We start from the raw sequence: 17,786 nt of genomic DNA, 5'->3' as shown, positions 1-17,786 counted from the left end.
CCCTCCCCTTCCCTTCCCCTTCCCTTCCCCTTCCCCTCCCTTTCCCATCCCCTTCCCATCCCCCTTCCCCTCCCCTTCTCCCTTCCCCTTCCTCACTCCTCCCCCTCACCCCTAGCTCCTCACCCCTCTACCCCCACACCTCCTTCCCCCCTTTCACACCTCACTTCCCCCCCTCCTCCTTCCTCACCCTCCCCTGCACCCCTACCTCTTCACTCCTCCACCCCTCACACCTCCCCTTCCCCTCCTCAACTCTCCTCCCTCTTCACCCCTACCCCCTCACCCCTCACTCCTCCCCCTTCCCACCCCTCCCCTTCCCCTTCATCCCTTTCCCCATTCCCCCTTCCCCTCTCCCCATCCCTCTCTCCCCTCTCTCCCCCTCTCTCCCCTTCTGTCCCCTTCTCTCCCCTCTTCTCTCTCCCCTCTTCTCTCTCCCCTCTTCTCTCTCCCCCTTCTCTCCCCCTTCTCTCCCCCTTCTCTCCCCCCTTCTCTCCCCCCTTCTCTCCCCCCTTTTCTCCCCCTTTTCTCCCCCTTCTCTCCCCCTTCTCTCCCCCTTCTCTCCCCCTTCTCTCTCCCTTTCTCTCTTCCCCCTTCTTCTCCACCCCTTCTCTCTTCCCCCTTCTTCTCCACCCCTTCTTCCGCTCCCTCTCTCCCCCTTTCTCTTTTTCTTTTTCTCCCTCCCCACCTCTGCACTCTGCCACTTTTCACCAATTCCAGAAGTCCTAACATCACTGCAGTCACTTACCTGCAAGCAGGTGTATTGCAAAGTGGCTTTAACTTAAGTATTTTCACTCACGATATTGCCTCCTAGTGAGATCCATAGCCAATGAATTAAACAATATGTTGGACTTGACTGAAAGAATATTTAAATGAAAATGTGGTACTGCAGTTATATAGAGCCTGGTGAGACTATACCCACAATGGTGTTTATTAAAAAGGAATGATTCCTCAGATGGGAGTTGGAAGCTTCTCCAATGAAAGGATTTGAAGCAGAGAGTTCAGAAGAATAAGAGATGATATTATTTTTCGATTCACAATCCACACAGATTGCATGGGTGGTGCTTCCCCTGGCCTGCTCCTGGTAGTAATTCTCATATTCTTGTTCTCGTGTTGTGTATTTCTCTTTTAGCAAATATATCTTACCTGTTTTTAATTTTGATATTTTGTTTATTCAGGTTTATGATGATGGAAAATATCTATACCTTGTTATGGAACTAATGAGAGGAGGGGAACTACTCGATCGGATTCTACGGCAGAAATGTTTCTCGGAGAGGGAGGCCAGTGCGGTTCTCTATACCATCACCAAAACTGTGGAATACTTACATTCCCAGGGAGTGAGTTCTTCCTTTTTATCTAGCAGCTTTTAAATTCAGAATTCTTTAGAGATGGTATTTAACAAATGCATGAAGTTGTAGTTGTTTGCAAGCACTGTTCTGCCAGCAGTGTTTAACACCATTCTGACTTTGGACAGGTTATCATGATCTGCTATTCCCATAGATATAATACCCATGTGGAGTTGGTCATCAAGGTCTTCTACTGCAGTCCAGAGACATTGAGGAATAGCATCCTGAAGACTAGGTTTTGATTAATATGTGAAGTGTGGAGTCATTGCTGTAAGAATCTTCCTAGTTACAGTAAACTTATAAAGGAGAATAACAGTCCAGCCCTGTCCACTTGAGGCTGCCACACATGAGGCTGCTTAACAATATAAGAGCCCATGGTATTACAGGAAAGATACTCATATGGATAGAAGATTAGCTGACTGGCAGGAGGCAAAGAGTGGGAATAATGGGGTCCTTTTCTGGTTGGCTTCTGGCGACTAGTGGTGTTCTGCAAGGGTTAGTGTTGGATTGTTTCTTTTCACATTATATGTCAATGGATGATGCGCAGAGAGTCTGCATAAAGACTTTGGTTGAGAGAATTGCAAAGAAGTAGATGGACTATAGTTTAGGAAAGTATATGGCCATGTACGTTGGAAGAAGAAATAAAGGTGTAGACTACTTTCTAAATGGGGAGAAAGTTCAAAAATCAGAGATGTGAAAGGACTTGGGAGTCCTCATGCAGGATTCCCTAAAAGTCAACTTGCAGGTTGAGTTGGTGGTAAGGAAGGCAAATAAAATGTTAGCATTCATTTTAAGAGGACTAGACTATAAGACCTAAGACCATCAGACAAAGGAACATAATTAGGCCATTCAGCCCATTGAGTCTGCTCTGCCATTCCATCATGGCTGATCCCAGATTCCCACTCAACCCCAATATAAAAGCAAGGATTTAATGCTGAAGCTTTATGAGCCATTGGTCAGACTACACTTGGAATTTCATGAACAGTTTTGGGCCCCTTATCTCAGAAAAGTTGTGCTGGCATTGGAGAGGATCCAGAGGCGGTTTACGAGAATGATTTCTGGAATGAAAGAGTTAATGTATGAGGAGCATTTGATGGCTCTGGGCCTTGACTCACTGGAGTTTAGAAGAATTAGGAGGATCTCATTAAATCCTATCAAATATTGAAAGGCCTAGTTAGAGTGGATGTGGAGATGATGTTTCGTGGGGTGGGGCCATCTTGGAGCAGAGATGAGGAGGAATTTCTTTAGCCAAAGGGTAGTAAATCTGTAAAATTTATTACCACAGACAACTGTGGAGGCCAAGTCATTAGGCATATTTAAAGCGGAAGTGTTAGTTTCTCGATTAATCGGGCCATCACAAGCCACTGGGAGAATGGGGTTGAGAGGGATAATAAATCAGCCATGATGGAACGATTAATTCTGCTCTTTTGTCAAATGGCCTTATGTATTATTTGTGATGAAGTCACAGATTGTCTTCACCTATTTGAAAGTTCTACAAATATCAGCTACATTAGGAGAAAAAGAGTGTACCACACATAAATAACTAAATTTAACTTTGCTAATGCTCCTCGGGGAATAATATTTTATAAAGCCATAACAAATGTGCATTTTCAACTGTTTAGTCAGACTGTGATTAACTTTTATAGTACCATCATTTGAACACAAAATGAATCATGACAATCTCAATTTCATTCCTGCTGGATATGAATATTTAGAATATGTCATGTAGGTGTAACTGTGTCAATTCAGTGGTATTTTTAGGGCAGTCAGTTATAAATTCATTCCATATCTCGTTGTTTATGTGTTTAATCTAGGCCCGCTTGGGGCTGAGGACTAGATGCTCAAAATGAAAAGTGTTTTATTACTGGAACTGATATCCTTTACCCTGATAATCGCATGTCAATCACTAAAAAATCATGTGGTTCCTCTGTAATATCATCTTCAAATAAAAGTCACTAATCCATTTATTTTAAAAATCATGCATGCAAAAACAATATTAACATGTTGAACATAACTTCTATCATTCACTGATGGTATTAGGATTGAGTGGCTTTGGTTGTGGGGTGGAAGGGTGCAATGGCATAGAGGGAAAGGGGTGCATCAGGCAATCTACTCTACCAGATTTTGGTGCAGATAGCTGAAGTTTCTTGTAAGACTGACAACACTGGAAAGACAAAGTGATTATTAAATCCCACTCTCAAATTTTAGGAACTGCACTTACAGGGAGTGCACGTCAGGAAATCATTGTCTGAGGTTTGAACACCTGTGATTGATAGGTTGTGATTTGGTGCTTTTTCATTCGTGTTAGGTTGTTCATCGAGATCTGAAACCAAGTAACATTCTGTATGTGGATGAGTCAGGAAACCCAGAATCCATTAGAATCTGTGACTTCGGTTTTGCGAAACAACTCCGAGCTGAAAATGGCCTCCTAATGACTCCGTGCTACACTGCAAATTTTGTTGCCCCTGAGGTAAGAGCTTCACAACTTCGCACATTGTTTGTTTGGCAAGTTAAACAGGAGCCCATTTTGACTGTAAATTGATGCGTGCTTACCATGTAAATTTGTCCAGTCATTTTCAATCCAGGAATATTGTTTGAGATGTTGTAGCTTGAATGGTCACTAAATAATCACTGAGGATAATGGATCTAGTTTATAACATCTGCGTAGATACTTTGTGAAAAACAGAAATAATTATCTTTGATATTTTGAAGGCCAGAATTGCCCATCTATATCGAGTGTTCTGGAAAAAGTCAGGACTATTAAACAATTTTCTATGGAAACAATTTGGATAAGAGTATTATTACAGTACTATTTGAAAGTTAGACTGCTTTCAAAATGGGTAACGATTCATCCATGCCTTTCCCTTCCTTGAAAATGAGTGAAAGGAACAGAGAGGGATGGCATATTGATGTACAAGGAAAACTATTGCAACTAACATCCATGACGATCTAGGATCATCTTAATTCAGTTACCTCCGGTGGATATTTACAATTAAGGAACCTGGCTAATCATTAGATAGACAAAGCCCACAGTGAGAGAATCCACATTTATCAAGAATTTCCTTGGTTCATTAGATGTGAGGTAAGATCACTGGAGTTGCTTCCTGATGTTATTTCCTAACAATGAGCTCCACTGTAAATGTCAAACCACCTCCACGTGTTAGAGATTGAACATATAGACAAAGCAAAGACATTGCGATCCATGCAACATTTGCCTGATTGCCTGTAACACCATTATTTTTGTGGAAATTGTATCACAAATTGCACATGATCAATTCCTAACTGGATTTCTAGGTGATATATTTTAGCTCACAAGAAAGGGATGAGTATGATATAGATTTTTTTTCGTGATTGTAAAATAAAACAGACCAACAAATAGTATCTGACCTTGTCTCTATGTTACTAATCCGCTTTTGGAATATTGGGAAATGCAAGTGAGGGAAACCTTTAAGTTCCTGTAAGCCTATTATATCATGGCCCCAGGTTGTGCTATCACGTTGCTCGGTAGTAAAAAGATCATCGGAAATGCGCAACAGCACAAAATGCTTGAGGAACTCAGCAGTTCAGACAGGAATTGTGGAGGGGATAAATAATGTACGTTTCAGCCAAGGGCCTTCGTCAGGCCTGGAAGGGGAGGCTCATGTCTGTCCATGTCCGCCTCTACTGCCACAGGTCGTATTCTGTGTGGTTAGTCTCCAACCTGATAGCATGAACAACAATATCTCTAACATCTGGTAATTTATGCCCCTCTCCCCCTTCTCCCTTTTCCCATACCCCATTCTGGTAACCCTCTTACCACTTCTCTTCTCCTTTATTGCATATAGAAATCTACAACACATTACAGGCCCTTTGGCCCACAACGTTGTGCCGACCATGTAACCTACCCTAGAAACTGCCTAGAATTTCCCTACCACATAGCCCTCTATTTTTCTAAGCTCCATGTACCTATCTAAGAAACTCTTAAAACTATGCTCCTCCATCCCCCATGTTAGCCTTTCAGCCCTGGGAAAAAAGTCTCTGACTATCCACGCAATCAATGCCTGTCATCATCTTATACACTTCTATCAGGTCACCTCTCATCCTCCGTCACTCCAAGGAGAAAACACCAAGTTCACTCAACCTATTCTTATAAGGCATGCTCCCCAATCCAGGCAGCATCCTTGTAAATCTTTCCCCCCCCCCAGTTTTCTCCTTCTTCCCTTTCATCCATGAACCACTGTTCTTTCCTATTAGCATCCTTCTTCTTTAGCTCTTTACCTCTTCTACCAATCAGCACCCAGCTTCTTTCTTCATTCCCCCTCCCCCACTAACCACACACTTTCCCCCTCACATGGTTTCACCTATCACCTGTCAGCTTATGCTCCTTCCCCTCCTCCCACCTTCTTATTCTGGCTTCTGCTTCCTGCCGTTCCAGTCCTGATGAACGGTCTCGGACCTAAACGTTGACTGCTAACTCCTCTCATTGATGCTGCGTGACTTGTTTCATTTCTGCAGCATTTTGTTTGTGTTTCTCTGGCTTTCCAGCATCTGCAGAATCTCTTGCGTTTGTAAGAGCATAAGACCATAAGAACAGAATTAGACCATCTGGCCCATCGAGTCTGTTCCCCAATTCAATAATGGCTCATCCTATTTTTATCCTGATTCTGTTTGTGATTGGAAATGCAGGTTCTTTTACAAGAGAGGCCTGATGGCATGGAACCAAAACCTATTTCATAAATTACACCAGAATTTTCATCCAAAAACCACTCTGTCATATACATATATATAGTCTACAGACTTAGCAAGTAATTGTTAGTACTGAGGCTGATTGATCAGAAACTCTTGCCATTAAAGGCTCCACACTTAAACACCAGTCTGAATCAGAACCACATGAACTTGCATGCCACTCATATTCAATATAGTACAAAAGAGAGAGATATCTCCGAACCTTAAGATCAGATCAAAGCCCTCAGTCGGAGCACATCTAATCATGTGAACTGTGGATGCTGCAGTCCCTTCTCCCTCTGGGACACCATGGGTAGTATCAGAACAAATAGAGACTTTGCAATTAATCTTTGAATCTACCAAACCAAAATTTGATGGAAACATCATATCCTGGAAATGGCCATCTGAAGATCATGTCAGACTGTTTGGGCAACAGCAAACACATCTTCTACAAGCAAATTTGATTCAGAGCATTACAATGCATTTGAAACACAGAATAATGAAGCAAACAAGTAAAACTACCACATTCATAATGGGATAGCGGAGGTTTTATATATTTCTTGTACTCTAGTAAGGCAATATACTTCCACAACGATTTCACTTAATTTCAAATAACTGAAGTAAGATATTTTTAACAATCTGTTGCTAGCGTCAAGATGTGCAATAACAACAACTTTTTCCTGCTTCAGGTACTCAAGAGGCAGGGATATGATGCAGCTTGTGACATGTGGAGTTTAGGAATTCTGCTCTACACCATGCTGGCAGGGTAAGGAAACTATAGCAGAGTGTATGTCTGGTCTTCAGGTGGGTGAAATGAGCACCATGACGTTGCTCCCTCCTTTGTCCTTTGTGAATGGTTTCACCATCACAAGGGTGCTAAATCTCATCTCTCTTGAACTAATCACAGGCAGTGCATTTGGCCAAGATGAAATGGGATCCAAGTAACATTTATGAAAACTCATCCCGGCTCTTTGAGCACCCCTCCCACTTTGCTGGGGAGGGGGGTGAGTGGGTTCTTAATCCTTAGAAAGTCAAAAAAAAGGTGATCTTTCCTCTTTTTACAGAGCCATTTTTGTCACAAAACTGTGACAGCATCAACTGATGTCCCACTCATTAATGCCATGGGATTATCTATTAATACGAGCAACCAGTGCTTTCCTACTACTGTAGACTCTGGTTAATTGGGCCATTGGTTAATTGGAACAGCCACTTGTTTGGGATGACTCTTAAAGAACAAAAACTAACCAAGAAAATAGACGGGTGTTCCTTCATTTATTTGGGATATTATGCTGCTTAATTGGGACAGGAGACAGTCGTCAGTCATGTGAGCTCCTGTAGCTTTTAGAAACTATACTTAGAGTGAACAGTTTTTAAATGGCAACAGTTGCATACGCTTATGTTCAAAAAGCAATGATTTTTGTCGCTGATTGTTGGCAAGAAGTAAGCAGTAAGACAATTCAGAACTGTTTTGCACACTGGGGTTTCAAGCACACAGGCTTGCCAATGCCAGAAACAAGTGGGAGTGAAAATTAAGCCATTTCACTGCTTCCAACAAGCTAGGAACTACAAAGAATTTAAAGATATTGACAATCATCTTAAATGTTACAATGAAAGTGAAGATTTTGAAGATGCAGTCATTGAAGACATTGTATGAAGGCAGTGCATTATCTGCATTAATTTTATTCATTTACAATTGATCAAAAAACGCAGCGGTGAAAGTACTTTGAATGAATTCCTCCATTGATAACTATGAGAAACTAATCCACAATTTTATAGTACTGCAATGGCATTGGTAGTATTCTAATTTGTTCTTCATTTCATTTAAATATATAATTTGTTACTCAGTTAAATGGTAGTTTATCTTTTTTATACTACTTTAGCTATTTCCATGAAACATCAGCTAATTGGAGCAGCCCTTAATTGGGCCAACATGCATTGGACCCGATGTGTCCCAAGAGCTAGAATCCACTGTATTATATTTGACTCATATCATTGTAGCATGAGCTGTAAAAATAGCTGCTTAGAAATCAAATTGATATCATATCAGAAAAAAGCTGTAATGAAGTGTTATTCCTTGGCTCAAGCATTCCATTACACTGCATTAATTCTGGGATTTTCTCTTGATTTTCTTCCTTGTCAATTAGCTTCACACCATTTGCAAACGGGCCTGATGATACTCCTGAGGAAATCCTGGCGCGCATTGGAAGTGGGAAATATGCCCTTACTGGAGGAAACTGGGACACCATTTCCGATGCCGCAAAGGTGAGTGTTGCCACTGGTGTTGCCGAACACATTAGAAGAAGTACTGTTCGAAGGTTAGTGGCATCTAAACAAGAGGTATCAATCCGGGTGTGCAAATTGACTGGTGCTTTTAATGAAGAAAGGAAGTGTCCCATAAATTGTGAGTCACCACAGAGTGCCTGGCAAGGCATGTTGCTCTACAGTTAAACATTCTCTGCATCCTCACTTAACTTTCTTTTGGACACCAGCTCTCCTTTAAAGTGTTCATAGAAAACTATGTTAGATAATTAATCTCAAAAGAATTAATGATCGGTGCCTATCAGAAAAGCTGAACTCACTGTCAAGAAGTATGGATAAGTCTGACATCAACCTGGTATGGAGACTTACGCAGAACTAACCCTTCTGGACATGGAACACATAGTTCGATCAACAAACTTGTAGAGGCAACCATCATGCAAAGTTTTAGAGTAAATACACAAATAGAAAATATTTAAAGCTGTTGCTTAAAGCCATTATGGCAAAACATTCAGAAAAATTCTACATAATTTTGTGAGGAGAACTCATACCTAACAAATTTATTCAGTTGTTTGAAGCGGTGATAAATGCAGTGGATGAAGGGGGACCAGTGGATGGAATATATTTAGATTTCCAAAAGGCATTTGATGTAATGCCACATCAAACATGATCGCAGAAAATAAGCCAAAATAGAAGGGGAGGTGCATGAGCTGGCAGGTGGATAGATGAATCCATTTGAAGGGGGTGGTAGGAAGGTAGGGAGGGGTGATAGAGTGATGTGAGAAACTGGGAGATGTTCAGTGGAAGAACCAAAGGGCTGATGACCTGCTCTTCATCTTCCTCCCTCTGGTTCCCCACCTCCTTCCTTTTGTTCCATGGTCTACTGTCCTCTCTTATCAGATTCCTTGTTTTTCAACCCTTTGCCTGTATCGAATGTACTGAAATTTTACAAATGTGTTCGGAGACAGAAGTTGCTTATGCATTTCCCAGCTGGGATGCAAGTAAATAGGAGTGGAATTTTAATAGGGGTCCTACTGACAGCCATTGCAACTCTAGTTGAGCGTCAGCTTTATATGGAGGCTCTGCAACACTAGGCTGATGTTACAGCAGCCTAAGAGAAGAACTCCTGTCAAAAGCACAATTGATAAATTCAATGCAGGAGTGCAAGTACGGGATAGTGACAGATACCATCTTTCAGCTCTGCTGTGATGACAAGTTCCTGCCTTCTTTTAGTAACTGTCTGAAGAGAAAGGAAGCTAACGTTTACCCCTTTGAAGAAAAGGAGCATCTCATGATATAACTGGCTGCTGTTAGTAGAGCTTGTAGAAGTTATGTAAACTTTTGTCAATATCGATGTTGACTAGGTCCCAAGCCCTCAGATTCCTTCCCCAAGTATATCCCAGCTCTCCCTGTCATCGTCTCCTCAAGACACTTCTCAAAACCTACTCATTTAACCTGTCCAAATATTTCCTCATGTATCCTGTTAACAAACTTGTCTGGATGACACTTCTGGGAAGAGCCATAAGCGTTATATAGATGCAAGCCATTGTGATTGTATACTTCCAAAATTTGTTGGCTATAATTAGTAGAATAGCCTAAAGATGTGATGAGTGCTGTAGCAATTCAAATTTTTTTAAATTAGGTAGTTAACTTTGAGAAAATTAACAAATGGAGCAGTTTTGTGTAAGTGAATTTGTACATTTGCTTTTAAATCTTGCATATCGTAATGTCAACAGCAACAGCACCTTTAATATAGTGAAGCAGCTGAATGTTCTTCACGGTCAATTGCCTGACAGATGGCCCGAAGATAAAGTCATGGATCAAGTAAATATTTTAAATGGTTATGTATTGTTGTTTTCTCTGTAGGATATTGTATCCAAGATGCTGCATGTAGATCCTCATCAAAGGCACACAGCAGTGCAGGTCCTTCGACACCCCTGGATAGTGAACCGTGAATACCTATCACAGAATCAGCTCAGCAGGCACGATGCCCATTTAGTCAAGGCAAGTTCCAGATGGTCTCCTTAAAGCTGAGTCTTGTTTTTATGATCATGCTTCTTTACAGTGGCCAGAATGGTCATTAATGTGGGTGGGAGACATACACTAAAACTCTGTTGAACAGTGCAGTTTTTAATGTTCTGTATGATATTTTGTTTAACTGAAAATTGATCTCTAAAACTGTTGATACCTCCTTGCACACATGGTATCACAGTTTCCATTGCTCCATACACCAACCTGATGTAGTGTACAGAACATTACTTTTAATAATACAGAATATGTATTTTTATAATTAATAGTTTATGCTTACATAGAAGATAGTATAGTACAGCACAGGGCAAATCCTTTGGCCCACAATGTGAGTGCCAACTGTGATGTCAAGTTAAACAAATCCCATCTCTCTGCTCACGGCAAATAACAAATGAAAAGATACTGCATCAGAGTTAGGCTTTATCCTCTTGGTGAAAGCTGTGGTAAATATTCGGACAAGACCAATCATCTATTTTCCTACCAACTATCTGACATCACAGTCAATATGTATGTTATGTTCCTGTGCCATTTTATCTGGACGTGCAGCAGATAAGGGATGAAAGTTGCCCACCTGCAATCTGATGCATTTCTTTTAGATTTAGACTTTTGAAGTCAGTTAGAACCGCCAATTAACAATTACTAAGCCTCTTTAATTTTGAAAAATATTCTTCCTCACTTTCAAGGTGTAGAGATTTTCTACTTCTAAAAGGAAAGATTCAAAGCACAATTTTATTGCTTCGATTAAATTACTTTTTGGAAGTTCTGTTCCAGTCCGCAAGAAGTATTCAGTACCATTAGTACTCTTCATATATGTGAACACTGGATATGAACACAGCTGGCTTGCCCCCCATTGTCAATTATCCAGCCAGTTTGAGGAGTCTGGGTGAAGTCTCAGTGACTGGGCTTGAATGTGATGCCTCCCATTGGAAAATACTCTATATGTAGATACTGAATAGGAACCAGCAAATAAGCTTGGCTGATGCTGTTTTACCCTGACAGGAAGTATACACTGGATGAGAACCCAGTAACTGGAGATGACTGTGATGTCTCTCACATTCAGATACTCTGAGAAACATGCAAATGAGTCTATTTGTGATGCCTCCTGCAGTGAAATAAGCTGCAAAACTCCTGTCTAGCTTTGTACACATAATGGTCATTTAGGGTTTACAGTGGATCCTGATAGCATCCATAGATTAACAAGAGGAGAACAGAGAGAGGAGACAGGTGACTGGGGATGTTATAAATTGCGCATCGAATTTAATAAGTTCTAACGATAATTTTACAAATTTTCTGTTGCATCTTATTACAGGGTGCAATGGCTGCCACCTATTTTGCTTTAAACCGTACACCTCAGGCACCGAGATTAGAAGCTGTATTGGCCTCAAACCTGGCTCAGCGAAGGGGAATGAAAAGACTGACTTCAACAAGACTATAACAGCTACCACATGCAGCTTGTACAGAGCTTTATTTAAATTATATTTAAAAATGTTTGAACTTCTCTAAGCCCAATGCAAGAGACTGCAAAAGATCCAAAGTATTCAGAGGTTGAGTCTAGATTCAGGCTCTGTTATGAAGTATTCAACAGACAAAGGGTTATTCACCTAACTTGATGCACTGCAAAGGATAAATGGAGACTTTGCCCAATGGTGACTGAAAAGAAGAAACATTGGCTGTGAAAAATGAACTTAACCTCCTTCACACCTAAATGGAAGAGATAACCACAAAAGTGCTTTGAGAAAACACTTGTAGTCAACCCTCTGTAAATTGAAGTAATGTTCTTCCCTTTAGATTGCTTAAAAAAGAATTAAGGTGGAAAACGATGCAGACTGAAACAAACAGATTCTGCACGGAGCATCCTGTTTGACTAGGCCCAGAGAATCTACGCTCTTTATTTGGGTTTACCTTTCTTAAGGCAGAAATTCTCTTGGAAGGAAACTTCTGGGAGCTAATTAATCCTCATAACTTTTTCATATTGTATAATTGCAATACTTTTAATTGTTCTGCAGTAATGTGAAACAGAATTAAGCACAGCAAGGCATGGAGAGGTCAAGGCTTAGGAGCACTTTCTTTTCAGTATTAGGTACTATAGTTAGGCAAGCTGAATGAGAACTATTTAGTTCTTCTCAAGGCATTAGATTTAGCTTAAACCTGTGGTACTGTATAATGTACTTATACATTGAAAGGAATGGCCCAGCTTACTATGGCATTATTAATTAATTATATAGTCAGTGGTCCAATGATTCCACTATTAACAAATGAAAAAGGTGGCAGGATATCATTTCTTCACACTGCACTTATTTCAGCTCCCTCCCCATCCAGACTTGTGAACTTCCACAGGGTCTTGCTCACCAGTCGAGTTCCAGCACGTCACTTAAAGTCATTTCTTGCATGTGAGTTTTAGTGGGAAGTGAAAGTAGGTGGTCCAGTCACAGGGGGACCGGTAGCCAAACCTGATCCTGTCCTCAACCATCATGAAAATCAATGCTAACACACGCTCCAGTTGGTGCAAGGAACTCCACATAATCTTGCCTTTGTTTTGTTTAAGAAAATTGAATGCTAAAAAATGTTATATATTAGAGTAAATTAATTTTGTATCAACTCAAAGCAAAGCACAGGATTAAGAAAAATGAAGTTCAGAGAAATGACAACCAACAGCTACTGTACTTCCCAGTCTCTAGACCCTACAAAGATAGTACACTATCCAAACAATCGTGAAATTAAACAATAGAGTCTGAGCTTCACATTTCACACCAAGTAATAATGAAGAAAAGAATGGAGTACTTTGTTATGGCAAAAAAAATCACATTTTTATTATTAGAACATCATTCAAAATATGGAAATGCTATTTCTTATGAAAGAACAGAAAAAATCTTGAGTTTTTATTCCCTGAAGTCTCATTTCACTGATCAATTAAATGGAGAAATTATTTCCATAATGTTTTCAACATCCCTTTCAAATAGCCCCAAGTCCTATATACTCATTGAAATACATTGTTGTAATATAGGAAACATGGCAATTTAATTTGAAGACATCCATGAAATTCTGGTGGATAGTACAGTATAGACTAGTGGCAAAAATGCCATATCAGTGTTAGTCCTGTCAGTGGTGGACTATAACACCTTAACTCCACAGAAACTTAGAAGCAATGGAAATATGGTTTCTTAGAAGAATGCTGAAGATATCATATAGGGATAGGGTAACTAATGAGACAGTACTTCAATGTGCCCATACAGAAAGATCTTTAATGAAAACATTTAATGAGAGGAAACTGAAATTCCTGGGCCATGTCATCAAAAAGGGAGAAATCGAATGCCTTACATTACAAGGCCGTATGCCTGGGAAATGTGGAAGGCAAAGAAGAAAATATATGGACACTGTGAAAGAACTAACAGATCTAAGTGTGTGAGATATCATTAACGCTGCGAGGGATCGTTCGATGTGGAGAGCCATGATCGCCCAAGCGTGTAATGCACAAGGCACATGAAGAAGAAGAAGAAGTCAGTGGTGGCTGAGCTGGCCAACATATTGCAGGAAATACTCGTCCTCTGATGAAGTGAATCTTCAGGAATTGTATGGCTCTCTCTGATTTCCTAGCCTACTGCCTTAACTAACTGAATTCAGAACCCTGCTAATGTCTACTTGTCTGCGTGCAGCCTTTCAGACAATTGCTCCCCCTTGGAGAGGACATATTCATATTCATGGGGAAGAATTTTGCATACACTGGCCCAAAACAAGCTGTCAACATAATGGTGAAGCTGGTAGCATTTACAATGTTCTGTCACTAAATGCATCACTAAACTCACAAAAGATTGCCCTTCATGATTTGCCTCTCAACATTTGTGAAAATATTATCCTGTCAAGTGGTTCACCTTTCTAATGTAGTGGATAGTGTGAAGCTGCTGATATTATCTAAACTTGTTAGAGAATTTTAGAACTTGGCCAGTTTTATATGAATATCTTTTTAACTGCTCAATATGAATTGATAATTGCCAATCATCTCTGAACCGAAAAAATACAAACACAAGTAGAGAATTCCATTACTTCAACCTTTCCTGGTTGTTGAGACCGTTTTGTTTTATTCTGCTTCTTCTAAGTCAGAGGTTCCCAACCTTTTTATGCCACAGACTCCTACCATTAACTGCGGGGTGCACGGACCCCAGATTGGGAACCCCTGGTCTGAATCTCAGAGATGGTGTATGGTCTGATGATGTGACTAGATTGTGTTGGTGGAGAGGAATTTCAAGTATACTGTACCTTATCTTATTCATCCAGATCTCACATGCATTGTAGAAAGTCAAACATTAATTCTACCTTGATTTTCCAAAAACCTGCAGTGCAGAATATGACTGAAATTAAACAGCATGTTTAAATAACAGTGGGCACCAATTTTCATTCTCTCCCTCCCTCCCAATCTCACCTCAGAAATTTTTGGCATTATTTTTAACTGCTCCTTCTGCTGCATCTGTTAAAAGAGAATCTGCTCAAATACAGTACTGATGTGATTATTCAAACTGCATTTAAATGATTTAAAAAAACTCTTAGGGAGTTGAAATCCCCCTCAGCATAATAATCAAACACAGGCATGTCAAATTGCTCGTAGTGCTTCTTCAGTAATTCACTCGTCTAATTGAAGGATTAATCAAAGCAGCTCAGGAATTTGATTCAGGCACTCAAGTCAGGTACATTGAAAATGCCACACTCTTCCTCTCTGATTTATCACTCTCCAGTGGTCAGGTTGAGAGTTCCCAACCTATCACAGTTTTCTGCCATTGAAAACAAGGAGGACAATTTCCCACTGATGGATTTATAATTGTATCCAAGGTTATATCTATAAACTTGAGGAAGTAGTTAGCTTAGCTAATTTCTGTCAGAATGCAACCACTTTCAGTAAAGGCAAATCATACATTGTATCCATCATAGGAGAATAGGTAATAAACATACAAGTCTGTTCACTCATTTTCAGTTCAACAGAAAATAAATTAGTCCTTTAATGATAACTCCGAGTCTTTTGCATTCCCTCGAGCTATCATAGGTCAATAGCCAATCATTGTAATCAGACATCTGATTATCTGCATTGATCTGGTTCAAATAAGGATCACTCTGCTCTCCCTATTCTTGTCTGTTGATGCAACCTGTATTATAATAAGACTTACATTCTAGACAGAACCTGCTGGTGTATTTTGAACATGAATGTCTAGCTAGGGATGGTGAACCTATGGCACGCATGCTCAAGATGGCACATGCAAAAAAATTGTTGGGCCTTTGATTCTTAAAGCCCTTCCATAATAAAAACATACATAATAATCATCTTTACTGCTAAATGATGCAACAAATGATTTTTTACAACACAGGAGCAGTGAGATGAATTTAGTCAAAGCTAATTATAAGTGTAGGCTTACTGATGCAACTAGCGTAATGTGCATAGCTCTCCAAACAATCAAATACAAACTGGGTATAAAATATTTGTCATTGTTGGTGCAGCAACAAAAGTCTCTCTGAGAATAAAGTGTTTTTATTTTCCTTTTGTTGATCTTTTACGAACATGCACCAAAGCTTATAATCTCATGTTCATATTTCTTTTGTTATATATGAGGTACAATAACGAAATGATTTAGAAATTATGTATTTTTTTCAATTTTCTTATTAAAAGGTTATTAATAACTTTTGAATAGGTTTTCAAAAATGCTACATTTATTTTAATTTGAATTTGTTATAATTTTATCAGTTGTAAAACAATGAATACACATAAATAAGCAAACTGATGCCTTTTCCTTAAAAGGTCCATCATTGTTACTAATTTAATATTTAATAAATATTAATCAATGATAATCCCTGCTCTAAATTACCATGACTCTTGAGAGAGTTTTTTTTAGAAGATTATTGCCAATTTGGGCACATGCTCTCAAAAAGGTTCACAACCCCTGAGTCAGAATACGCCCTCACATCACTTGAAGGCCTATTTCAGCCAGAATAAGCTAATAATCAGAAATGGCTTGGGAAAGTAGGCAGAAACTCTCTCCTTTGTTTGTGGAGCCAACTTAAATTTAGAATTAAATTGTTCATTAATAATCTCAGAAAACATTTCTTCACCTCTGGTGGAACTATTTTCATTAAAAGATTGTTAATTGAAGTTTTAAAAACCAAGTTTTATGTTTGACAACTTGAGTTAGTTGTATTAAAATGTAGAGCAGCTATGACCTAATTGAATTGTAGAACAGGCTCAAAGAGCTAAAAGGCTTACCCTTAATGATAATATGAATTTTCTTGTTTAAATAAGTCTGTGTATGAAGAGTTTGGAATCTTGAATTTGTTGGTGTCTTTGAATTGTTTTCTTTGTTTGTGGGTATGGTGCTGATGATGGAGGGAGAGATGTATGGTGCTGAGATAGAAATCTGGCCTAACGAGGTTATGGTGACTGCTAGTGGAAAACCACAGCAGCCTTTTAATAAGTATATGTGTATCCACTGTCTATGATTGGCCATTGTCTGTTGATGGCAGTTCGAACTAAAGAACAGAATTGAAGTCGCATATGCAAGTGTTCTGCCATGCTGAGATTTTTGTTTACTATTTAACAGATATTCTTTAAAGTGATTAATGGATAAAGTAACTTATTTGAGATAAACGTTAAGTAAAGCTGCAAATGCTAGCTTAACCAGGAAAACCAGAAAATACTGGGAATGTTGTGTAGGCCCATCAGTGCCTGCAAAAGCAAAGGCTGCTATCTGAGCTGTTATCTTTATCTAATAACTTGCTTGCAGCTGCCAGATATATAAATATTAAAATATTATTTGCTATATTTTGTACATAGAGAATGAATGGACCTACCTGCACTACTGATGATGTTGCTAACAATTATTTTAAATTAAAATAATATGAGATTTACAATGTGTCTGATGAAGCTGATAATTTGAAGTTTTGTTTACAGCCCTTTAACAGAAGCATTGATTTCAGACAGGAGCATTACATTATTTTGTATGATTAACATCTTGAACATTCACCATAATTAGCACTGACAAGACTTGAGACAAATAAAAATCACTTGTGAGTACAATTTGGAATTTAGATTATATATGTAAAGTCACCAAGTGAATTCCCTTCTAACTGTAAAATTCTGTAAATTAGCCAACCTGGGGCAACTTTATTTTATTGAAATTGAATGTCAAAGATTGTTGGCTAAATTCTAATCATATTTTTGGGTTCCAGAATCATGCATTACTTAAGTTACTCAGTTCTATTCTCCGATGTTGGAAGTGCACTTTATTTCATCATTTAGATACTGCAAGGTTACCAGATGTTCTGTGCATTGACTCCAGAATCAATGTGAGCTCAGAAATGAAGCTCCAAAATAAAAATAGCATCAATATAACATACATTAATCAGTGACATAATGTTCTCAGAATGTGTTTCTTTAACAAAAAACCATAATTCACGTGGAATACCAGTTATATTCTTCCTTTT

The 17,786-nt window shown here is 39.2% G+C and overlaps 1 protein-coding gene across 1 annotated transcript in view; it reads left to right on the top strand.

The window, feature by feature from the left end:
* The window catches only part of rps6ka2 (ribosomal protein S6 kinase, polypeptide 2), a 136,907-nt gene extending 119,749 nt beyond the window's left edge, over positions 1-17,158 (top strand). Inside the window, exons 16-21 of the mRNA XM_063055994.1 lie at positions 1,173-1,331; positions 3,649-3,810; positions 6,734-6,810; positions 8,189-8,306; positions 10,167-10,304; positions 11,638-17,158. Of these exons, the coding sequence (XP_062912064.1) occupies positions 1,173-1,331; positions 3,649-3,810; positions 6,734-6,810; positions 8,189-8,306; positions 10,167-10,304; positions 11,638-11,763 (780 nt within the window). The 3' untranslated portion in view covers positions 11,764-17,158. The remainder of the gene's footprint in view (positions 1-1,172; positions 1,332-3,648; positions 3,811-6,733; positions 6,811-8,188; positions 8,307-10,166; positions 10,305-11,637) is intronic.
* The last annotated feature ends 628 nt before the right edge of the window (positions 17,159-17,786 follow it).

This window comes from Mobula hypostoma, chromosome 8 (assembly GCF_963921235.1).
Source record: "Mobula hypostoma chromosome 8, sMobHyp1.1, whole genome shotgun sequence".
Classification (NCBI taxonomy): Eukaryota; Metazoa; Chordata; class Chondrichthyes; order Myliobatiformes; family Myliobatidae; genus Mobula; species Mobula hypostoma.
Note: the sequence above shows the minus strand (reverse complement) of the source record. Positions and strands in the feature narration are given on the sequence as shown.